At 32.7% G+C, this 25978-nt stretch overlaps 4 protein-coding genes across 8 annotated transcripts in view; 1 reads left to right on the plus strand and 3 right to left on the minus strand.

The window, feature by feature from the left end:
- Positions 1-11: 11 nt before the first annotated feature.
- LOC123718979 (ADP,ATP carrier protein-like) lies at positions 12-1738 on the minus strand. The gene is made up of 4 exons (XM_045676008.1): positions 1324-1738; positions 931-1192; positions 503-734; positions 12-438 (listed from the first exon to the last, which is right to left on the minus strand). The coding sequence occupies exons 1-4, from the start codon at positions 1508-1510 to the stop codon at positions 196-198; spliced, it is 924 nt and encodes a 307-aa protein (XP_045531964.1). The 5' UTR covers positions 1511-1738; the 3' UTR covers positions 12-195.
- Positions 1739-4546: 2808 nt separating this feature from the next.
- On the minus strand, positions 4547-12232 carry LOC123718978 (ATP-binding cassette sub-family F member 2). Its single transcript, XM_045676007.1, has 12 exons — positions 12097-12232; positions 11745-11916; positions 11317-11523; positions 10439-10627; positions 10161-10304; positions 9730-9853; positions 9365-9563; positions 8548-8727; positions 7878-8018; positions 7107-7298; positions 6699-6902; positions 4547-6002 (listed from the first exon to the last, which is right to left on the minus strand). The coding sequence occupies exons 2-12, from the start codon at positions 11896-11898 to the stop codon at positions 5868-5870; spliced, it is 1869 nt and encodes a 622-aa protein (XP_045531963.1). The 5' UTR covers positions 11899-11916; positions 12097-12232; the 3' UTR covers positions 4547-5867.
- An 893-nt stretch (positions 12233-13125) lies between these two features.
- LOC123718998 (DNA (cytosine-5)-methyltransferase 1-like) lies at positions 13126-20863 on the plus strand. The gene is made up of 9 exons (XM_045676035.1): positions 13126-13205; positions 13904-14126; positions 15022-15235; positions 15468-16115; positions 16939-17312; positions 17380-19364; positions 19498-19675; positions 20018-20199; positions 20720-20863. The coding sequence occupies exons 1-9, from the start codon at positions 13134-13136 to the stop codon at positions 20789-20791; spliced, it is 3948 nt and encodes a 1315-aa protein (XP_045531991.1). The 5' UTR covers positions 13126-13133; the 3' UTR covers positions 20792-20863.
- A 961-nt stretch (positions 20864-21824) lies between these two features.
- LOC123719001 (vacuolar protein sorting-associated protein 13B) overlaps positions 21825-25978 on the minus strand; it is a 60513-nt gene continuing 56359 nt past the window's right edge. For all 5 annotated transcript variants that reach the window (XM_045676058.1, XM_045676057.1, XM_045676060.1 and 2 more), the window contains 5 exons: positions 25540-25727; positions 24702-24854; positions 24324-24422; positions 24101-24172; positions 21825-23219 (listed from right to left, as the gene is read on the minus strand). In XM_045676058.1, coding sequence (XP_045532014.1) covers positions 23058-23219; positions 24101-24172; positions 24324-24422; positions 24702-24854; positions 25540-25727 — 674 coding nt within the window. In that variant the 3' untranslated portion in view covers positions 21825-23057. The remainder of the gene's footprint in view (positions 23220-24100; positions 24173-24323; positions 24423-24701; positions 24855-25539; positions 25728-25978) is intronic.

A 25978-nucleotide genomic window follows, 5' to 3' on the forward strand; every position in this document is an offset into this window, starting at 1 on the left:
TAAAATTACTGAAAATATTTTATATATATTGAATAAAGAATGTGATTTAAAAATACAACGGGTTTTCCTGCCAACCCTGAAAACAGCATATCAACATTCACAATTTAACGCCACTATTATCCAACAACAATATTATACAAGCCAACCAGGTTTTTAAATGTGTATTCTAAAAATTGCCACAACGAGAACCGCATATTAAAGATGGCTTTTGATCACATCGTATAAGACAAGTACAAAGGCGCCTCCAGCTCCTCGAAGTACATTTGAAAAGGCACCTTTAAAGAAAGCTCCCGCCCCTTCTGTTTTGAGTATAACACCCCAACAATGTAGTGTATTCTTGTATAGTCGTTCATGAACTGGCCGACCTGACTGCATCATCATACGCCGCCGTACCGTGTCCAAAGGATACGAGGTAATACCGGCAATCGTAGTAACTGTCTGTGAAATTGAACCATTAGCAACAAAACACAAATTGGTCAAGCCTCAATGGTAACCACATTACCTGAGCAATGAGCCATGAAACAAATATTGAAGTGTTTTTGGGATCAACAAGCATTCCTCGAGCTGTATCGTATAACCCAAAATAAGTGGCACGATAAATAATTATTCCTTGTACCGAGACAACGAACCCTCGGTATAATCCTATTGGGCCATCAGTCTTCATGGTCTTCATCAAACAATCGACTAGACCATTAAACTCCTTTGCCTTTCCTTTACCCACATCAGCTGCCAGTCTATCAAGAGAAAAGTATAATAACTTTAAACGAATTAATTACGCTCATGGCCTTTATTTTTTAGATTTAAAAGCAAAGTTATGTGTAAGACAAATGAAAAGGAATTTTTAATTGCTTTTAATGATTTTCTTCACTTGACACCCTCTAGCCGTGCACTGCACAATTATTTAAGTAAGAAAGTAAAAAAATTACCCACCTTGTTCTTGCAAAATCTAAAGGGTACACGAAACACAGAGATGTCGCACCGGCAGCCCCACCGGAGGCTAGATTACCAGCAAAATACTTCCAGAACTGTGTATTTTTATTAACACCCTCTAAGAACATGCCTTTGTAAACATCTTTAAATGCAAAGTTCAATGCTTGCGTGGGAAAATATCTAATTACGTTAGCTAAATTCCCTCGCCACAAGGAACCGATTCCTTGTTCTTTAGGGATTCGGATGAAAGCATCGACGATACCTGAAAATAAGATAATATAGGAAATTATTAGGGCTTAAGTGATCAATTGTATTCAGAGGGTGTCAGAACATTTGCGTCTGTTACGTAATCTAATCATATAAAAAATTGCCAATCAGATAATTTAAACATACCTTTGTATCTTTTATCTTCTGCAATTTGTTTTGAAACGTGCTGTACTTGTAGAATTAGTTTGACTCGTTCCATAGGCGCCATGGCCGTTTTGGAGACGGCAGCGGAGACTCCACCGGCGATGAAGTCCTTCATAAACGCACTTGTTTCAGGACCTTTCCCTTTCCCCTCTTTGCCATCTTTTGACATATTGCTTTCCGATACTTAGCTTTTCTTATAATATCAACGAATCCACTTCTAAGTGTGACGCAATACTAACGTATTACATTCACAACGTATTTCTACACTTTAAACTTTTAAATAGCATCTTCCTGATTGACTCTCGAAAAAAATTTATTTTCGGGCTAATAAAATTTTATTATTGTAAAAATTCTTTGACACAAACTTTTGACAGATTATTGAGATAAAAATATCAATTTTTCTTCGCGTTATATTTAAAATTAGAACATCCCAATAAACTTTTAATTATATTGAATTCTTCTTTGAGGTTAACTAATATTATTCTTGTTAAGATAAATCTATTTCAGATTCAACCTCTTAAGCATTGAGGTTTTAGCCCCCTACTGTATCACTAAGAGTTTGGTGGTAGGGATGCGACAGCGACATCTCTCTTTGAACTCTTCTCTTTTTATGAGAGACGGTTATGTTCTATTATCTCCTACTAAGCAGTAGCTGAGTAGTCATCCTAGCGAACATAACTATACTGCACAGCCCGGTAGCACGAACCGAATTCTACCATAATAACCATAAGTCTTACTTGTAAATTAGTTTATTTACTTAGCTGTAAGGTATCCAGCGTTTTCAATTGCGTTAAATCGATTAAAAAGTCGCACTTCGAAATTTTAGGTCTGGGCCTCACATTTCTAAGTCTGTATCATTATTTTTTTACTAGCAGGCAAGTAGACGATGAACCTTCTATACCTGATACACACTTAAAGAAATACTCTCAATGTTCCTTCACCGTTCCAAAGCTCTCATTTTGGATATTTTTGTACAAAAAATATTGATCGTTTATAATGAAGCGTTATTGATAAAAAAAATTAAGAACGAATTCAGTAATACAGTAAACTTTTTACACATTTCCAGCAAAAAAATATTAGGTCCTTATATATGAAATTGGCATATTGTATGGGAGAAACAAAAAGTAGTATTTTTGTTTCTTCTACACTATTTATATTATTCTATTAAGAATATATTTAATTAATCAAAGTATGTACCATTGTTATCTATGCACTTTTGCTATCTTAGTTGTAGTGTAGTATGTAGTTAATTTATCCCTTTACTGAAAAAAAAAACCATTCGGACAATAAAATCATTAAAGGCGGTTTCGACTGCCCCAACAGAGTTAAATTTTGTACCTTGCAAGAAATATTCTAAATTTCGAAAAAAATGGATATCTGTTCGAGCAAGGCGAATACGGTGGATGTCTAAGGCATTCCAATTTGGTAGCAGTCTGTGGCCTAGCGTTGTTGTAAAGCAGCAGTGGCCTAGAGCGACTAGCCAGCCTTGGTCGTTTATCAGCTAGTTTTTCCATCATGGTTTGCAGTTGCTGACAATAGACATCCGCCTCAATCATCTGGCCAGATTTATGAAAGTTAAAGTTAAGACCCCAGCACTAGCCCATCAAACGCTCACAAGTAACTTTTTCGGAGTAAATCTTCGCTTTAGTCACGATTTTGCTGGTCCGCTGGGTTCAACCATTGCTATAAGCGCTCCCGATTATCGCTTACCCCTGTTCATCAAAGGATTCGATTTTAAATCCCTTAATTATTGTGCTGGTTCAGTAATGTAATGCAGCGTGCGACGAGCGTTGTCGATATGCTTCACTCAATTTGCGAGGTACCCACCTTTCAAGCTTTTTTTACCTTCCCAATTTGTTTCAAGTGAATAAATACAGTTTTAACACTAACAACGCAGCCTGCAGCTAACTTCAAGTCTTCGTTATCAACTTTGGTCTCCGGTCGTCCACGGGGCATGTTCTGTAGGTCGAAAATTCCAGAAAGAAAACGTTGGAGCCAAACATGCACTATGTTTTCTTTTGCGACACCGCTGCCATACATTTCATTAATCCATTTAAAAATAAGTGACGTAAAGAAAAAATTTAAACGGAAAAATTATATGAATCATGGTTTTCGAAAAACAAATACGCGAGTAAATAGCTGTAAAAAATTGAATTTGAAATTCCTACAGTAACAGTCTTCTTCTTGTCCGGTACACTCTTGACAGAGCGGTCGTGATCGCTATGTAGTAGTGGTATATAATAAATAAAGCCGTAACAGAAGGGTATGTAGAAAGTAGAAAACTAAATGTGTTTGAAAATTACAGTTCCTGACTAAGCCCCCATTTCAACAAAACGTCAATTTCATATATAAGGACCAAATGTTTTGGTAATTGAAATTTTTTTCCCTTATTAATTAGTGTAGATTATGAACCAATTTTTTCATGTTATATTGCTTGGCTTTATTTGCTTTTTATTAATTATAATTCATCTTAATACATTTAAATCTATATCTCAACAAAGTAGAGTTTCTTCGAACCGTACAGTATAACTTGAGATCGCTGGACCGCATTGTATGGTTTTTTTGGTTGTAATGAATACGTCTCGAATAACAGAATAACTTTGAAATTGACGAAAACACAAAAATATAATTAAACATTCAAAAGGAAGAAAAAATTAAAAAGTTGTATTGACCTAAACCTCATGCTGATAATGCAAAATGTAACATTATTTTTTTTATTATGTTGGGCTTCATAATACTCAAAAATGTTCATCTCGTCAATGCAGTTAACTCTCCCATCGAATTAAAGAACGTATTAAAATGAAGATTTCGACTCGACAAGATATATCCACAATAATTAAATAATGGCGTATTTTATATTTTAAAAATAAAGGATAATATGATGTCAATAATGACAGGCGATTGACATATAATATGTTGGTTGTCAAAAGTTTATGCATGTGTTCAGAAATTTATTTTGTGTAAACTAAGGAAAATATATCAAGCTACTTACACTATAAATCAATATACATTGTAATATGGAGTATATAATTCGGCGTTTGTAATGAGCTTAATTTATTTTGTATTTATTCTACTACTTTCAAGTTCAGCTAATCTGTAACACGACATTCATTGTCTCAGGCGATACGAAGTTCATCGGGTTAGTTATAAATAAAACTAACATGATAATTAAGGTCCCCTAAAATATAAATAAAACAAACAAAAATCTATTTAATCACTTTATTGAGACTACTAGCGTTTATCAGTTAGTTTCTAGATCACACTGAATGATTGGTCCATCGATTTGTATTGGACTAAACATTCTTGCTATCCATAGATACTGCAAGCATCAGATTCATCGTATTGAATTATTTGTATAAAAGATAATGCAAAGCATGAAAATAAAACCATACAAGGAATTCGTTGAATCCGATGCCACTAGTTTCATTATTCAACACCGGTGTTACTACAGCCGCAGCTCTAAGCAAAGCAAAAATTACGAGAGAGCGGTGATAACAATTCAGTTTTATTTCTATAATGCACTTTTGCTGTACAACATTCACTATCATTTACTATTACATTGTGGTTTGCACCACACTATAGATAACATATGAAAAATATCACTATTAATATAATAATACTCCTATTTCACTGTTTTGTAACATAAACAAGTTAATTAAGGAAGCTTTGTTAAAAGTGGTTTTAATACACATTTTCTCACATATTAAATGATGTGCTAAATCCCGAAATATAATTGTCCATACAATTACATGTACGACACAAATAGATTAAAAAAACCACTCTGGGTAACCGGAACACTACGGTTATTTTTTAAATAAATTTATTACGCGTATAAAACTTTTTTATATTCCTTATTTCAACTATGGACCTTTACATATATTGGAGTTTTCTCGTGCATCTAGCAATACTATATAATCCTCACATAATAATCATTTAAAAATTTTAAAAATCCAAGAATCCTTAAAATAAAGCTACAACGCTAGCAGCTTTTCACTAATCTTTCAAGGCCATATTTAACTAAAATATTTAATTACACTTGACTGCAGAAATGGTGTCGGTAGAATGCGGAATATATATAAATTTATAAGGCAAAATATCTAATAATTATGTCATTTAGGGATTTCAAATTATTCTCTAATCAATGAAAGCTAGCTTAGTTTGGTTAATCATTTATATAGTCGATACATCGTTTAATATAAGCTGCCTTGCTTTATTCACCTTTGTTGAGAATTAAATTGATAAAATTGTAACAATTAGTGAACAGTAGACAACAATAATATGAAACATCAAATTAAAATGCGCTCAATTTATTTGATAAAGGTGTAGGTAATTCTATAAAATACAAATTGACTGAAAACTATTAATTGCCTTTAAAAAATACGAATACAGGAAAATATAAAAAATTGGTTGCAATGTTAAATTTTATTTTAATTTTATAGGTTATTTTTAACTGATTTGACCTTGATACCTAATAATCAACAATAACTGATTTGAATACTAAAACCGAGTTACCCAGAATGTGCTTATTATTTTCGCATTCTAGCGGCGTTATCAGCGTTGTCCTTCAATATCTTCGACTTGAGGTGATCCTTGTATTTCAAAATACCACCTTCCCATTTAGTGACAGTACCATTTTCGCAAATCCAAATCTCTTCGGCAACCTAAAACATTGATAACGATTGCAATGCTCTGTCTTTACAAAACTGTATGTAAATGTTACTATTACTTCAAATCTCGATATCCAAGGTTATCCACAGGTTCGGTTCCCAGAAAAACAGTACATAGTTTTCGATATAACATAAAAGGTGCCTGCCAACTCCTGCCTCACGAAACAATTCGTGTATACCAATGGTGGATTGCGGGTTTTCATATTTTATAAAGTCTCATTTACTATATATATATATCTGTTAGACACCTAAGTGATCACGGGGTGACCATTCCAAAAAGAATGATTTTATTTTTTTAATGAGACAGCATACATAAATACACACAACCCTTAATTTTCATCTACCCTCTAAAATCAACCCCTATTTTTTATTCTTTAGTTAAGAACTCATGACTTGAACTCTGAAGAAAATCACAGAAAAACCTAAAAAGTTTTCATTGCGGAAAATCGAACAGTCTCTGGTCAAAATGTTCCATGTTGGTATGCACTAAAAATGTAGGCTAGGCATTAAGGAGAAACGAAGTTCGCGGGGGCAGCTAGCTCATTATATTATTTTTTATAGAAAACTTAAATTAAAGGAGTACATAAATTTTGTGGCATTGAAACCTTTTTAATAGAAAAACGCTGTGTTTAAGACCTGTTTAAATAATATATGTAGCAATATCTTTTAATTACAGTTTAGCATACATACCTGGTTAATTAGTCTAAAGTCGTGACTAACAAGAACCATGCCGCCGTCAAATTCGTTAATAGCATCTCCTAAGGCATCAATAGTTTCCATATCAAGATGGTTAGTCGGTTCATCTAGTAACAATAAGTGCGGGGTCTGCCATGCCAGCCAGGCGAACACAACGCGACACCGTTGCCCGTCAGACAATTGCCGCATCGGACATATCTATCAATAATAATCATTTATGAATACATTTGTAAATACCAATATTAAAAAAATCAAAGCTATTTTTAAAAAGTTAGGATTTTAAAGTTACAATAAACCAAACTTATATTTATAAAACAATACTTTATGTAGCCAATTAATAATTGCTAGACATATATTCGTGTAAAGTACTTCTCTTTTTGTAGTCTTTATATATAAACAAACCTGCTGTCGGCCGGTGAGGCCATAGCGGCCAATAATTTTCCTCATCTCCTCCCGTTCCCTGACTTCGGGGAACTCCTTCATCATGTAGTCAAGAGGCGAGAGCTCAAGATCTAGAAGCTCGTGTAAGTGCTGGTGGTACCTCCCAATGCGAAGGTGAGAATTCTTACGAATCATGCCAGTTGACGGTACAAGCTGAAAATATGTATGCGTTATATATTGTGTAGTCATTTAAAAAACTGGTATTGTTAGTTGCGTACGTCACCGAGTTGGTTAAACAATTAGCTAATAACTGGTCCTTACTATTCTTGTTTCACTATGAACATTAATTAATTATCGGCTAAAGCATCAAAATACAGAGAAATGTATGATTAAAGTCTTTAAAGCAACGGGAAAGACTCCTTAATAATGGTAAAAGACTTAAAATAAAAATAAAGAATTGTTATTTAAGTTTTTTTTAAATAAATACTAATTATTTAACTAAGACAAAGTTAACGAGTGGAGACGGATAGAAGCAAAAAAAGGGAGGTGAGACATTGGAAGAGCAAAATAAGGATGAGAGAAAGAGACTCACTGTTATTTTTTAGTTTGTAGTGTATTAATTTAAGTATAGAAGATCTCAAACAAAAGCCTAGATTAATTAACTGTAATTAAATCTTATTTTATTTGATTTTCATATATCAATTATTACATTAGGAAAATGTTGAATTTTAATCAACTGAGAGAAACTCACCTATGTTGTGAGTATAAAAATATTGTTGTAAAATTACTTACATCTCCATAGAGCAATTTGAGTAAAGTGGACTTGCCAGCACCATTAGGCCCAACCAGAGCAAGCCGGGTGTCTAAATCAATACCAAACTCAAGGTTCTTATAGATCCATGGACTTTCATCCGTGTACCGGAACGATACATTCTGAAATAAGTTCAATTCAGTAACTAAGCAAATTAAGCTTATTTATATTTTTTATGAATTAATACTAGAACACACGTTTATATAATATAGGGTAGGAATATCATATGCCCATAACAACAAAAATAATCTTGGTTACTTTATAAGTTCCCATGTTTTATTTATTTTTTTCCAAGATTTTACAGTAATGATTTGTAGAATGGAATTAGATTGTCTTTTGTTAACATAGCTTTTACATATTTAAAGAAAACACTTTTTCACCGGATTTAAGCTATGTATTACAAATTGAAGCGAAACGTCGGGAGAAATTTAAAACTAAAATAATTATAATTTTATAATAATACATAGCTTAAATCTGGTAAAAAAGTGTTTTCTTTAAATGTAATTAGATTTTAATAGTTTGTACCTGTCAAAATTATAGTTTTTAAAATAACATGTAATACATAAAATAAAGATACTGATCAAATAAGTTAAACAATAGATAATTTGAGATGCAGATTCTATTTTTTATACATTATTAAATTAAGCTTACCTGCACCATAATAACTGGCGGCGGAACTTTTCCACATGACGGGAAGTAGAAGTTAAGAATTTTATCATCAACAACCTTTTCAGTCAACCCTTGAGCCACCATTTTAGCCAATGTCTTTTCTTTAGATTGAGCTTGACGAGCCAACTTTGCGGAACCGTGACCGAACCGGGCTATATAATTCTATAATTAAAAAAAATATATTTTAATATAAGTAAGCAGTGTTGGCCTAGTGCCTTCAAGCCGCGCCTCTCAACCCTGAGGTGTTTTTTATCTATTCGCAATCAACACACGTCCGTATGCTAAAAGAAAACATCGTAAGGAAACCGGTATGACTTAAACACCAAAATCGACAGCGAGTACAGGCACAGAAGGCTGATATTTGTTCATTAAGAAAAAAATATCACAAAACAATGTTTTTTTTATTTAGTTAAAATAATACGTATATAATTATTTACGTCGTATCGCAGTTTCGACGCTCATGCACCCGTCTATGCACCAATGGACTTTAGTTTCTATGTATTTAATGAAAACATCGTGAGACCGAATTGCCTTAAGCAAAAAAAGTCTATTAGATCATGGAACATATTAAAAAATCTGCGGCGCAGACCTAAAATGGATTGTAGCACCATTGATTATTAATATTATATAGTTCGTTTATATGAAGTTTTAAGGTACCTTGATGACCTCATACTTCACATTACAAGAGTATAGTAGTATTATTGTATTAAATCATCTTCAAAACTAAGTATTGCAAAAGCCACAGAAGGGTAACTCTTGACTATAGCAGATATTTCCTGTTCAAAGTTCTTTAACATACCTTCATGTGTGCAATCTGATCTTGTTCCCAATTGTACTGTTTCATTTGATTCTCAAGGAGTTCCATTCTAGTCCTCACAAATGCTTCATAGTTACCAGTGTAGTACTTAAGCCGACGCTTGCTCATGTGGACAATATTTGTACAGACCCCGTTCAAGAAGTCCTGCGAGTGGGATATCAGCACCAGAATACGTTTGTATCTAAAATAATATAAGAATAAATAATCATATTTAATAGAAGTATATCTTTTTCAGAAATAGTGCAAAGTCAGTTGTGTTGCAAATATGAAAGTGCGTAGTTTTAAGACAAAAAATATCTTAAACTGTAAAAAATTATAATCTGGACATTATTATATGATTTTCTTACTGTTTAAGTTCCTCTTCCAGCCACACACAAGCGTCCAGGTCAAGATGATTAGTAGGTTCGTCAAGTAATAAGAGATGGGGTTTCACGTACAATGCTCGCGCCAGCGCGATTCGCATACGCCAACCTGTAAGAGCACAATTTAGTTTTTAGGTATTAGTCTAGACCGAGAATCTAGATTCATTAAACAAATATATATATTATCATTTTTATAACAAACAATTCCATTTAAACATTGTTGAAACTCAAGGTTCTACTTAAATTTCCAGTACCTTCTTGTTCTTCTTCAAAGTGAATCACTTAAAACTTAAATAAATGTTCATGCTTTCAGTAATATTATATTTTCCTCCTCAATAAAAAAATAAAGAAATGACTATAGTAAAATATGATATGTAAATTAGTAAAAAATCATACAATAGTTTAACCAACTATACCTCCAGAAAAATCTTTAGTAGCTTTCTGTTGCATTTCCTTAGTAAACCCAAGACCATGGAGAATATTAGCAGCTCGAGCTTCAGCAGTATCCGCACTCAAATCATCCAAGCGGTCATACACATCAAGCAACTGCTCTTGTGCTTCTGTTAAATAAACACAAAAATGGAGTCAACACTAAATAGCCATGGGTAAATATTATACACTTGATTAAATTCTGACAATTAATTGGTAATAGTAATATAATTTTTATTTATTATATAATTTAAAAAACACATACCATCATCTTCACTTTGAGCAAGTTCTTCTGCAAGTTTTTCAAGCTGAATACGCTCTTCATCCACTTCCATTACACACTGTAAGGCAGTTTTATCAGAAGCAGGCATTTCTCGGGTTAAGTGGAAGATATCAATATGGTTAGGTATGGGTACTTCACGACGTCCAAGTGCAGCCAATAATGATGATTTTCCTGTTGAAACAAAAAAAAGATTAAACATTTGCTTTTTAGGTTAAATGATAGAATACAAATAATAACAATATAATTCAATTTTATCATATATATAATTTAATTAGAGAAAAATACATACATTTGCAATTTGCAACATTCAAATAATCTATCATAAAAGTGGCTTATAAGTAGTAGAGTAAATAATTAATTAATATTTTTTCTAGGTCTTAGATTATTCTTTATTATTCTATGAACATAAATAAGTTTACTGAACTTCATAATTTTTATATCTTTGAATTTGGTTTAAGTATACAACGCAGAGCAAATATAATTGAAGACTTAACTTGAATATAGAATTTCGCATATCTGTAAAAAGCAATATATGTTAACTACTAATACTAACAACTGTGCTTAAAACTTGTAGCATTAAATAAAAATAATTATTGGCCAATATTACATGTTATTAAAAAAAATACTTGTATATCTGTACTAAATTTTTTGAAAACAATTAACTTTGTTTTATTAAACATTCGCTTTGATAGTGCAGGTTTTACATAATCATCAATTTGTTTAATGCAAATAGAAACAATACAAGATATTGTTCAATTCTTTAAATAGCATTAAATAATTAGTTCCTTTCTTCAAGTTTTAAATAAAACTTGCAGAAACATTTCTATATACACTTTAAGTATCATACAAAATAAACATACCACATCCATTGAGTCCCACAAGCCCATATCTCCTTCCACAGTTCAACTCTAGCAAAGTATCCTGGAGAAGTTCACTTCCATAAAAAGTTATAGAGAAATTTGCTATTTTAATATCTCTCGAGCGTGGATGAACTGCTAGAGAACCAGTACAGGACCTTGCTTCTGAGTTCAGTTTAGCTTCTTCTTCTAATTTCAAACATAACGCCTCTACAACAGACAACATTTATTAATATTGAAGCTAAGCTCAGTCCTGAATCACACAAAATATTTATTTAGATATAAAATCTTTATAGTATTTATTTGGTTATTAGTCTGTAGTAGCAGTAGGTAGAAGTAGGTAAAGGAACCATAATAAGAGATACACTGGTATGTTAATCTTATAAATGAATAAGTTTGATAAAAAATTGTATGACGTAGCTAAAACGTACCTTCGGCAGTGAGCTCACGATCCTCTTTAGTGGTGCCATTCGTTTCTGTTCCATTCTGCTCGCCCGATGTAATTTTGGCAATAGGTTTTTTATTTCTGTTAGTAGCTTGCTCCTTTTTCTTTTGCTGAGCGCGTTTTTTGGCGTCAGACGGCATTTTTGAATAGAAATCAAACTGCAATAAAACGAATAATTTACACGTGAACACTTCGTGTTAGTTTTTGCAATAGACCAACACCATAATTGCACGACATATGTTTCCGGATGAATCACTTCTTAATAAATGTTTCTACAGTTAAAGCACTATTTTAATTTGACTGAATTTTAAAATTATAACTTAATACTCTGAACCTACCTATTTATTCCATGCAACGTTAAAGCGAATCGCGTCTACACGTGCCGCTTTGAAAACTTGAAAAGATCCGTGCTTTTTTTTAATTCAGAATGAATTAACTCTATGGACCATAGAATAAAAATAAATTTCCAAATTTTAAACCACAGACTGGAATAGAGAACTATGACACAACTGGCAATCTATGGTATAATTATATTAAACCACACAATTATGTAATAAGACTTTAATGTCACAATGATTTAATATATAAACCTACTACTAAACCGTGCAGGCCAAGAAAGGAAAAAAAAAACTTCTACTATTTATATCATTTAAGATATAAAAAACAAAGAGATAGATACTTTATACTAGAACACATATGCATACAGTTATTTGTGATCGCTAGTATTTTTCTATTTTGATGTCAACAATCTGCAATAACCACGTTGTTCTTACATTTCCATATTTATCTACATATTATTTTAAAGAAAAGATTTAATTTTAGATAGTCTCTTTGTTAGAACAATAATTTTGCATTGTATAAGTTTCACAGTTTTTTTACAATAATTTTTATATCACTATTTCCTGATAAAGATCGCTATGACACGATGAGATCGTTACACATCGTAGTTTTTACTTCTGGTAGTTTTATATTATATATCATATTTATGACTATATCTAATATTATGAGAATGATCAAAAAGCAAACGAACTAACAACGTAAGGTACTCATTAGTCAATGTACTCATATGGCTTCTTAAAAACATCATAAAATAGATTTAGTATTTATCATGTCTTGTTAACCACCCTCTTAGGCTTCTGGTCATTCGCAATGCGAAGCGTTAATTTAACGATTAAAGGTGACAAAACTGATCATTACGATGACTTAAAATATTTAAAATTTCGCGGTATCTGATTTTGTATAAAGGGTGGATTAGGGATATGTAATATCTAAATCTTTAATATATAGGTATGCTTATAGCTTTATAGTAAAAACCGTTAAAACTTATGAAGAAATTCAAAATACTCAATTTGATGAGAGATAAAATCTAAAAGTAATGTATCAACCAAAAATAACTAGTTTTTTAGTAAGGAAAAGACGTATTATTCAAGAATATGATATAGAAAATGTAAGTGTACTAGAGATTTTTACAGTTGTAGAAAGCGAAGATGACTTGAAGATGAAAATATATATTATTATTTGAATCATGTCGATGAGCCAAGGGGTTTCTTCTGCGAGAAATAGGGCGTAAAATAGCCGCAAGCCAATACCCAGTATTCTTTACCTAAGATTCTAAGTGGTGATTTTGGCCTATATCTAAGTGGTTAAATTATGTATGGATTCAAACTGTTTGATCATTTCAAATGTAAACAAATCCTGAGAGAACTATATCCTGTACTAATTAATAAACAAGTCGCATGAGTCCACCCAACTACACCAGAAGTGAATCAACTAGGAACACTATCTTTAATTTATATTTCATTCATCAGAGCAGCTTGTCTGATCTACTTCCAGCAGCCTTTAGTAGCTGTGACTACAGTCTCAGGTTCCTCTAAGTATATATATTTATTATATACCTAATCATGTTACTTGGTTTAATGCACCTCTTAGGATCTTATACTGATATTGATAACCAGACCTACACAGCAAGCATTGGTTAAAGTACTTACTACCTCACCTTCCACTCATAGATTTCAGTAAAATTTGCCTAAAATGTTTTTATTGGTGTGGTATGATTAAGTTCTTATTTAGTAGAATGGAAACGACCCTTGCCTATTTTTTACTTGTCACATAACAAATATCCCCATGTAATGCTTTTATTTTTAGAAAAAAGTAAAGGGAAATGACATTGATCAGCCTGAACCCAGCCCTAGTCATTCTGATCCTAAATATAGAAGTAATGATAAAGACAGCATAGTAAAAAAAACTGAAAAAGATATTCAAACTAATAGAATAGTAGAAAGTACAATTATTCACTATGAAGGATACGCAAAGAATGCCATTGAAGAAATTGTTGCTCTTGCTCATGAAAAGTTGCTTCCAGTTTCTGGTATGTTAGAAATTTCTTACAATTTGAAATATCTTGTATTAAGAAATCTTGTTTTTTTTTAATTCAGTTAGTTTTCTACTTTATCTATTATAAATAAACATGTAGGTAAATGACAAAACCTTCCTTTATAATTTTATTATAGGTAGTGATGAAAAGGTTCTATAATTAAAAAGTTTTTAGTCTTTTTCTTCTAAGTAATATTTTAACCGCTAAGAATTTAAACAAGTATAATTGACTGTGGTGCAGATTTGATTTGTAACAGTACTTAAATTTTCATAACCTCTAACATAATTGTTTTATATGATTTCTTATTATTATGTTAAGAATAGTTATCTAGAAACACATAGATCATATTTAGTTTTGTATGGTTGAGAAGTCTGTTCTTACTCTCAGTAGCTCTCAGGCACTTTCTATAAAGCCATCAGGAAGGGCTCTATTGAACTAAGGGATACAGAACCAATAATGCTTTCTTCACGCTAAACCTATTAGTTTATCAACTGGAACAAGAAAACAAAATAGGTGTCTTTTTACATATAACACAATAATAATGACATATCTCAGTTGGGGTATCACACCCAGGTGCAGAGAACAAATTACAGCTTTAATAATAATCTACCAGGCTAGATGGACTGGCTGTGACATAGGTTTTTATTAAACCCCTTAGCCACAAGGATTTTGAGTAGGGTTATTGATAACTAAATTACAATGTAGATGAACAAAATGTCTATACTTGTTTTTTCTATGGTTTAATTTTCTTTCAATATGGTTTTCCCCACTCTACACACTACAATTTATTTTACACTTAAAGATAAGAAGAAATATATATCCTGATACAAAGAGTATCCCAAACCTATGGTTCATAGTTTTAAAATGATACATATCATTTAATTTTCAGGTAGCAAAGAAAATTTTAATTTATCACCACACACAAACATAACAGGATTTTCTTTATACAACCAGAATGGGGATCTTGTGGAAATTGATAGGGAATTTGTTAATAGAGATGAACAGATCTACTTGGCTGGATACCTAAAATCATTAAATTTAGTTTCCCCTGAAGTTGATGAAAATTGCATTCCTGTAAAGCATGTTGGGCCTATACTTGCATGGTATGCATAATAAATTTAAAAAAAAACATAAATAAAATAATATACATATATAATATAATAATATATAATAATATATATATATATATAAACTCCTAAAGAATAAAATCTATTTTTACACCACTGATTATGTAAAAATAGGTGATGTTCATTGTTTTATACCTATGTCTTATTTCTAAGAATCTTTTAAAGTTGAGTCACAGAAATTTCCAATAAAACACTACTATATTTCTAGGTTTATTAGTGGTTTTGCTGAAAGCTGCAAAAACCGTATCACCTTATCTACTAAAAATGGTGATTATAGTCTACTTAAACCAAGCAGTGAATACATGGCTTTAATGAATAATTTATATGAAAAGATATGGATGTGTAAAGTTGTAGTAGAGTTTTTACAAGAAAATGAGTACATTCAGCCCACATATGAAGATTTGTTATCAATAATTTGCCAAACAAAAATACCTGACTTAAATGATTTAATGATGTCTGAGGAAATGTTGCATAAACATGCACAATTTCTCTGTGATCAAATTGCTGGATTAGAGTGTGAAGAAGATTGTGAACCGTTGATTAAATTGCCATGCATGAGGACACTAGTAAAACTAATAGGAATAGAATTTCGTAAAGAAAATATAATAGCTAAAATAAATTACAAGAAATGTCATAAAAAGTCTTGGTCTAAAGCAACTACAACACCTTTAATTCAAAAAACATTTGAGAATTTCTTCACAAAACAATTAGACATAATTAACAATGAAACAGTGTTGATGAAAAGTAAGTGTGGAGTGTGTGGGCCTTGTCAACGTCCAGATTGTGGGAAATGCAGGTCTTGTCGTACTATGCCCAAGTTTGGTGGGACAGGCACAACAACACAAATCTGCATTAAGTATGTACAAGATTATTTTTAGATCTTTTACAATTATGTTTTTAACTAACTCAAAGTAAGTCTTTACTTACTTCTGGATTTTTCTAACTTAGGGTCAAATTTTTGAGATATCGGTAATCCTGCTTTTCTCAAAGGGATGTGATTTATATAGTTTATTATTTACATAACTTGTAAATAAAGTTAATATTTATATTTATTTGAAGTATTTAAATTCTGGTTAATTTTGTTAATTATATATCTATACTGATTATAAAAAGAGGTAAAGTTTGTAAGGTTGTGGTAAGAATCTGTGGATAAAACCCCTAAACCGATTTTGATAATTCTTTGACCAAGCCACGTTAGAGTCTTAATATTAACCCAAAAAATTAAGTACTTGTGGTAGCCGTAAAGTAAGACGGAGAAAAAAGTATCGAACAAAAGCGTTTTTTGCGAGCTTAATAATGTCAACAAAAAAGTCTGCGACATGAAAGCGAATGTCTAACTTTAATATTATATAAAAACGTTTTCTTCGCCACATCTATTTGTCTGTTTGTTAGCAATAAATTCAAAATCTTAAGCACGGAATTTCTTGCAGTTTTTTACAGCCTAGGCGAAGGTATAAATTTTCAAGGTTTACCGGTCACAGTTGCCCGAGTCGGTATTAAATACAACAATAATAAGGCATTTAATATAATTTAAAACGACTAAAACTAACGATATTAGTGAAAATGTTTGTTAGTGTCTTTTTCAGTAACTTGGGGATTTCTAAGAAATTTATTGGACCTATAGATAAAAAATATTTTATAAATTCTGATAATTTTTTTATCCTTGAAACAAATTTCAGACGACGCTGTCCAAATATAGCTATTCAGGAAGCAGAGTTATCAGATGAAGAACATAAACAACACATCCCCGATAAGGCCAGGAGCCTGAAAAGAGAAAAAATACCTCTAAAAATTTCTAACGCGCTTAAAAACATTAAATGGATTGGAGATGCAATACAAGTAGATGCTACTAAAGTCTACTACGAAAAAGTCAAAGTAGATGGAGTCGAATACAGTAAAGGAGATTTTGTTATGATTCAGACTCGCTTAAATATCCCTCCATTGGTAACAAGGATTGTTTACATGTGGAAAGACATAAGAAACTCTAACAAGTGCTATTTTCACGCAGAAGTTTTTATGCGGTCGTCTGCAACCGTTTTAGGCGAAGTTGGAGGTAAGTTTTTCATGTCTTATATCTTTATACAAGTTAGGTATTCGAAAAATATTTTCTTATCTTTCAGACCCCAGAGAAGTTTTTCTGGAGAATAGATGCATTCACGGCATCTTGTTGTCCTCAATTGTAAGGAAGGCTGTGGTAGAAAAAGTGAGCCCGACCGACGATTGGTTTCAACAGGGTGGAAAAGATTTTGATCCAATGTACCAAGAAGATGACGGAAAAACATTCTTTTATAGAAAATTTTATAACCGATTCACAGCTCGATTTGAAGATTTACCACCCGATCCAACATGCAGAAATAGTTTACGTATACATAGATTTTGTCCATCATGTGAACGGACCATAAAGCTTTACCTGAAAGAAATACCAAGGGTTACTGGAAAATTGTCAGTCAATTCCGACAACGTAAAGGAGACGGATCGTACAGAATGGGCGTCAGTTAAATGGCGAGACTATGAATACAAAAAAGGATGTGGAGTGTTTCTAAGGCCGGGAACATTTAAGCTTAGAAACAATATAAACCTTCATGAGGAGAATGCGACAGCCAAAGGGCGCAAATCTAAGAAACCAAATGTCGACGAAGATATTTACCCTGAGCATTACCGAAAACAAAAAAATCATGTGTGTGGTTCAAACAACGATACGAAAGAGCCGTTTTGTGTCGGTTATATAGTTGCGGTGACTGTTGCAAGTTATGATCATTGGCTTGTTGCACCGCAAGATATTAAAATCAAACTAAATGTTCTGTACCGACCTGAAAACACAAGTGGAAGGTTCCCACACCGCGAAGACATAAATCTCGTCTATTGGAGTGAAGAGATACGTGAAGTGCCCTTCTCTACTGTAATGGGCCCCTGCCATTTATCTTATGTTGACAACATACCTCAAACTGGTTCCATTTACACTTGGCTCGAAGAAGACCCGAACAGAATTTACTTTAAAATGTCATATGATAAGAAGACTGACAGAGTCAAAAAGGTTCCAGAGTATGCTCGTGCTATCGGATGTAGCGACCAAGGAAGTAATGATAAGGGAAAAGGCAAAGGAAAGTCTAGCAAACCCCAATTGCTCGTTGCTAAAGTCGAAAAGGATAGTATTCGTCCTTTGCGCTCCTTGGACGTTTTCGCGGGTTGCGGAGGTTTATCAGAAGGGCTGCGACAATCAGGCGTAGCTGAGTGTAAATGGGCTATAGAAAATGACGAGGCTACTGCACACGCCTTTTCGCTTAATAATCAACAATGCAAAGTTTTCAATGAAGACTGTAATATCTTGTTGAAAGATATTTTGTCCGGCGCTACGCACAGCTCCACCGGTGTGCGTCTTCCCATGAAAGGTGAGGTCGAACTACTGTGTGGCGGGCCGCCTTGCCAAGGGTTTTCTGGCATGAATAGATTTAACTCCAGAGAATATTCAGATTTCCAAAACTCCCTCATCGCGTCTTTCCTAGCCTATTGCGATTATTATAGGCCAAAATACTTCATACTAGAGAACGTTCGAAATTTCGTCGCCTTTAAAAAGGGCATGGTGTTAAAATTAACTCTCAAAGCGTTGTTGAATATGGGCTATCAGTTCGCTTTTGGAATATTGCAAGCTGGTAGTTATGGAGTGCCTCAGACACGACGACGGCTTATAATTTTTGCTGCAGCGCCTGGGTGTAAGTTGCCTTTATTCCCGGAACCGACAAATGTGTTTAGTGGATCGGCTTGTTTCTTGACATCGACGATAGATGGAAAGACGTTTGAATCAAATATAAAGTGGTGTTTAAGTGCCCCAAGGCGTACATGTATCATACGAGATGCTATGAGCGACCTGCCATTTATTTGCTATAATAGTAATGAAAAGGAAATGGATTATGGCACTAGCGCAGAGAGCTATTTTCAGCGATTGGTACGAAGTAGAGAGGAGAATGCAAAATTACGTGATCATACCTGTAAAAAGATGGCGCCGTTAGTTCAGGCTAGGATAGACCGAATACCGACAAAGCCCGGATCGGACTGGCGGGACCTCCCTAATATTTCAGCAACCTTATCAGACGGAACTAAGTCTAATGTGAGTCATTCTGATTTGGCTTTTTACAACTAATAACAGTCAGTAACCGATCAGCTAAATCATTATAATTATATTTTTGTTAATTATATTATTCTACTATTAAAGTCCCCTTTCATACTATGTCTCATATTAGGTCTTAAATTATCGCTATGAAGACAAGAAACATGGCCGGTCATCCACTGGTGCAATGCGTGGTATTTGCGCGTGCGCATCGGGTCAAAACTGTAACAAGGATAAGCAAGAGAACACTCTTATTCCCTGGTGCTTGCCTCATACCGCTAATAGGCACAACAACTGGGCAGGATTGTATGGTAAGTATTAAAATTCAATAATGCGTCATCCAGAATCAGTCAAGAGTTTCAGTGTTTTGAACTGAAATAAACAATAGGTGTATTGATTTACTTTATGAATCAGAATTTTGATGTTGTATATTTTTTTTCTATGGAACGGGAAATCGAGTAGGATCTTAAGTGATACTGCCGCGCATAAACGCTGTCATTCCCAGAGGGGTCGCGGTTGCGTTGACAGCATTTTAAAAATTGGAATTCTCATTTCATTATAAGTAAATAGCAGGTTTTGAATGCTATTTTCAATGCTGAGGGTTTACACCAAAATACTACGTATACTCAATAAAAAATTACATAATTTAATAGGTCGTATAGCGTGGGACGGATACTTTAGCACAACAGTGACAGACCCCGAGCCGATGGGCAAACAAGGAAGGGTTCTGCATCCAGACCAAAATCGCGTTGTATCTGTAAGAGAATGTGCACGATCACAGGGATTTCCGGATACATACATACTAACAGGCTCTGTGATGGACAAACATCGTCAGGTATACTGTTTAAAAATTTGATCATCTTTCGACTGAAAGTGCTTACCACAAATTGTTCAAATTTATGTGTTTTGTGTGATTGTATGCCCTTCGCTTTTTAGCGTGCTCATACAATAAAAAAGCGAAGCGTTAAGCGTTGTTTTACTTTTAACAGGATGATAATGTAAAGTTAAAACGTTTCGTTAGCCTTAGAATACGATACAAGTAACGGTTGTTCAATGTCTATCTAGACATCTATAAACCAAAATTATCATAATCGATTTCAAAACAACCCTTTTTTATAATAAACCTGTAATTTTTAATGAACATAAATAAATCAGTTTGCATAAAATATTAAATTGGTATGAAATACAAATATTTTCATCTCTAATTACTGTGAGCCGCTTCTTAGGTAAAATGTCTTCTTCAGTACTTAAGGAGTTTTGTGTTTCATTTTCATTCACAAGTTCAGTGGCGCTGATTACGATTGATTGATGATTATAGACTTTTATATATATATATATATTATATTTAACATCAGATTGGCAATGCCGTTCCTCCACCTCTTGCGGCAGCGCTAGGAAGAGAAATAAAGAAAGTTTTAAAACCATAAAACGAGATTTTTTTAAAACGGTTCTGTTGCTGACGTGTTCTAACTACTAGAAAAATGTGTTTTTCTGTGCATTTCGTGGTATTTTAATTTATTTTAAATCTAAAGGAAGATTATATTTTTGTCTTGTGTTTTTATGAAAGGTTTATTCAGAAAGAACACTATATGTTTAAAATATTTTTAAAATAATTTTTTAGTTTAGATCTTGAACATAATTTACAGAATGTTACATTTTCTTATATTTTTACTATTTATTAATTTCAAGAAGTGTTTTTATTTTTGAACAATATGTTTTCTTTTGTATAAGATTCAGTTACCGCTTGTTCGTTAAACTAAATGTGAACTTATTAGGTTCTTTTAATTGTTTTTATAAAGTATATTTTTAGTAAGACAAAAAGCTTTTAAGATTTTTATTTTTATTTAATAAGTACATGGTATTATTTTATAAAATATCTTATATTTTTGTTTCACAAGAACATAATAAAGTTGTGTATTTTAAAATCCTAGAAAATATTTTATCAATATTGTTAATAAAAACATTTATAATTAAGGATAATACTTTCCGTATCGAATATTTTTAAGTTCAGATTTTTTCCGCATATTTTTTTATTAAAAATAAAAAAAATGTTGAGCTCTTGATAAGTATTTGTATTTGCATGTTTTTAATAAAAGAAATCTTCTTTAAGCGTTGTTTTACTTAAAATAAAGATGATAATGTAAAATTAAAAATAAATTTTGAAATCGCTCTTCCTCTTTCAACATATTTATTATCGCTTATTAGAAATTGCCACATCATCTTCACTATAGGTGTCAAGTAGCGCCTCCTTGAGATGGTAACCCTAGAGCATATAACCCAGATATTCTGAGTTCGATTCCCGGTGAAAAAACTGGCCAACAACATAATGGAGGAAGGTACTTTTATACTTAAATGAGAAGAATAAAACTAATAGATATATTATAAACCATTTAATAAAATTGTAATAATTACATTCCAAAGAAAATACGTAATAATTTTGACTTGATAAATAGTGGACAAAATTAAAATTATTCCATAAATACAATTAATAAACTTATATCCAACCCAAAATATTTTATTCATGTCACAGCACAAATTTGTTAAAATCCATAAATATACCTAACCACATACAAATTCAATCCATTACTAATACTATATAAATAATACTAGATTTTCACAAATTAGTTCAGGAGTTTGTGGATACAGACTATAAAGACAATCCCTTTATTGGACCTTAAGCTAAGAACTCTGCGATAGGTGTTGCCAACAATGAAGTAAATAAAGTAAATGAAATTAGTTGACGTATAGTAACATTACCATACAAATTCTTTTGGAGTTAGAGAGTAAGACGTGTCATAAAGTATTCGCAAGGAAGGGAGATGTGATAAATGGTGATAAAAATGCACAAAAATATACTTTTAAAAAGAAACAAAATTATACTCTAATAGATTAGTTATTTATTCCTTAAATTATGATTAGATGTTAATAGTTTCCGTTAACAAGAGAGAAATACTGTATAAGTTTATTGCATTTTGTTTCAGTTTAAAAGTATAGTTTCATTTGCGTAATATGTCAAAAGTACATGTATTTTTCTAGTTGGTGTTAAAATTTCTAACCGTTCTAATATATGAATCTTATTGGAATGGATTCCACCAAAAATAAAATATTATCCTTGATGTATGATATTTATGGGACCTCAGTGCGTGACGTTGTGACATTACTTCAAACAAACACTTTAATAGTATATTATGTATACGGGTCATAAATGCTCAAAATGCTGGATAATACTTCACAAGAATCGACAAAAATTGCGCAGTTTTAAGTTTTAAGTCTCAAATCCCATTATAATAAATAAATTAGTTATTTTTAAATATTTTCATAAAAATCCAATTCCTATGGTTTACTTGGGGTTTACGCCACGAAAGATGAGAACTATAAAACTCATGATTTTTCGATATTGAGAAATATTATTTATAATTTTATTGGGAGATGATAACTGTACTTACATCACAATCTCCCATATATAGTCCCAATAAAATCTACAAATAAAAATTTAAGATAATATTCTGAAGTATGTTTATGGGTCTCAAATCTAGTAGTTTCTCACAACATAATGCTGCTGTAATAGTATACAAAAACATAAATTTGTTTAAAAATCTCTCATCTTTTGTGTCGCGAATTGGAAGACTACAATAATAATAAAAAATTCGGCTTAACTTTCTAGAAAAAATTGTTTGAGTAACTGAACGTTTACTATAACGCGTTCTGATGTATGGCGACTGTAAGAGCGGCGTGCAGTGAGCAAGCAAGTCGGGGTGGTGGGGTGAAGGAGATCTCCCTGTACGGCCTGTCAGGTTCACCCTCCTCTGTAGCGCCCGTATAACGGGCAACGCGTGCAAAGGCGGTCGGATTCATCTAAAAAAGTCTTTTATAAGCAATACACTATACTCTCTACCGGAAGGGGTAAAATATGTAGGTTTACCGTTATTAAATTGCGATTTATATCCGGTCGGCGTAGCTTAAAAATAATGCACAGAGGGTTGACAATGTTAAACGACAATCAAATGTACGTATTATGACGTGACGTCGCTAGTCAACGCGACTTTTTACCAATCACAATCGAATAAATCGTACAATCGGTTCGTCTTTTGTTTTACATCCCCAAATTCCGACATATGCTACGGTCTACTTCGCAGGTATAACTTTACAGGTCGACCGAAATAATCGAATAATAAATATATTGCCGTCTTAAAACTCTTAAACACTCGTCCACATATAGCGTGTATTGCGCATTTTTAGGTATATATTTCAGACTTAGCGCAAGTGTCTAAAATATATTGGATTGTGGCACACGGGAGTCGTGACTAGTTTCTGAGGGGATACTTTTTGCTTCGTACGTCAAATGTAGCTAAGCTGCAAGGTTGGCCTAGTGGCTTCAGCGTGCGACTCTCATTCCTAATTACCGTAGGTTCGATCCCCGGCTGGGTACCAATGGATTTTCTTTCTATGTGCGCATTTAACATTAGCTCGAACGGTGAAGGAAAAAATCGTGAGGAAACCGGCTAATCACTTACATACCTATTAGTTTAACAAATTATTATGAAACAGATACAGAAATGTGAGGCCAAGACCTAAAAAGTTTGTAGCGCCATTGATTTTTTTTTACATCAAATTTAACTAGGCTATCAAACAATTAATTGAGAGATACCACTTAACTGTGGCTCAGACACTGTGGTTTTGGTGTATGTGCCTAAATATTTATATTTTAATTAAAACTAATTTTAAAAAATAATTACCTCCGCCGTCAAGTCATCTTGAGAGATTATCCGTGCCTGCGACATTTTCGATGACTTTTTTATGACACGAATCTGAAAAAAATACATTTAATAAATAATCAATAACATCAATTTAACAACAAAATAAATTAAATAGGTATTATTACGTATAAGTACATTATTTTCATTATTTCCGTATGTGAAAATATTTAAGATTAGTTTTAACTCATATTTATTAACTTACGTTAACACGGTCTTCTCCCTTCCAAGGTACAATTGAACAATGCTTCAGGTTGATAGATTCAACGACGACATCTGCCTCCACATCGAAAATCACGAGATACTAAAACCATTTACAGACCAATTATCATGCATCGATCATCAATTAACATTTTCTCAGGTAGGAAAATATAGAGAGAGTAATTTTTTTAGACAAATATTGCAGGACCATATTTTTTTTTAATAATCTAAACACATACATTTTCGTACAATAGCATAAAAAACTCATTAATGTTTGTATAATATTATAAGTGTTTATTGGCAGCGACACGAGTCGATAAATGGCAAGGACAATGTTCCTGAAATTCAAACAAACAGATTTTGCAGATTTAAAAACATATACCTTATCTGTGAGCAGCAATTGCCACTGACTGTCACCCAGTTTAATATCGAAGCCAGCGAGTACATTCATCTCGGGAAGTCTAAACATCCATCGCACACAGTTCTGCCGCCAACTGCTTTTCGGCTGCTTTAAATTGATTTTGGACCATAGAGGCTGTAAATTGAGAAATCATAACCACTTGTAGTTCAACGGCTAGATATATGTTACAACCCAATGTTATTGGTCCAAATTGAGACTGTACGGTTGAATGAATGTTTATTTAATTTTGTACAATACTCAAACATATTTTCGGATTTAGCGGAGGCACGGATATGCTATAATTTATGCTAATGAGTTATAAAACCAAGACTACTTATAAAAAAATATTTATTAGCTGTGGCGGAAAGAAATGGCAAGTTCATCCTGGCCACTCTACGTCCTTGACTTGCGAAGTGGTAGTAAATGTAAACTTACAATTAATTTAATTTAATTTTCTGACGTTCATAAGTATACTTGTTTACCTATCTATATGAATAAAGTTATTTTGACTTTGACTAACACAATTAATTTGTTTACAATTTCTCCAGTTCTAAGATTGGAATGTAGATGAAATATTGGCACTTTATTTAGTGATACGGCAAGAGGTTCACACACAGTCAAATGTCTAATTACAATCAGACGTAATTTGCCATCTTAACTTGAACATGCGTTTGACGTATACGGTGCAGAGTATTGTGTATAACGGTATACTATATATATATATATATATATATATATATATATATATATATATATATATTTGGTAGTAATATTGTATAGAAACTACTTCATACGTCACACTCATTATACTCCATTTTACCTGAGGTACAGGATCCCATCCCGTCTGATTCAGAATACCATGTCCAGCTGATGCCACAAGGTCTGCAGTGGCACTCAGTGGCTTTGCTATGGCTCCAACTAAGCCCCTTCGAAGGCCCACCACTCGGCTGTCTGTTTCTCCCACTACCACTGATAGCAGAGGATGATGTGCCAAACCTCCGACCGCCCCTGAAGATGGTATATACATGGTGTAATTTGACTGTCTTCAAGAATCACATAACTTAAAAAAAATTCTAAACACATTTTTGTATTTTTTTTATATTAGTTCCATTGCGTTTGGTATTTATGGCCATTAACGAAATGTCAACGTACGCTGCCTTATTATAAAGTGCAACAATTGAAACGATGGTTATAGGTTCTTATATAGAAATAACGCCACAACCTTAGTAAAAAAACAGAAATTAAATCCACGGTTCATT

The sequence above is a fragment of the Pieris brassicae genome, chromosome Z (genome assembly GCF_905147105.1).
Source record: "Pieris brassicae chromosome Z, ilPieBrab1.1, whole genome shotgun sequence".
NCBI classification, from domain to species: Eukaryota; Metazoa; Arthropoda; class Insecta; order Lepidoptera; family Pieridae; genus Pieris; species Pieris brassicae.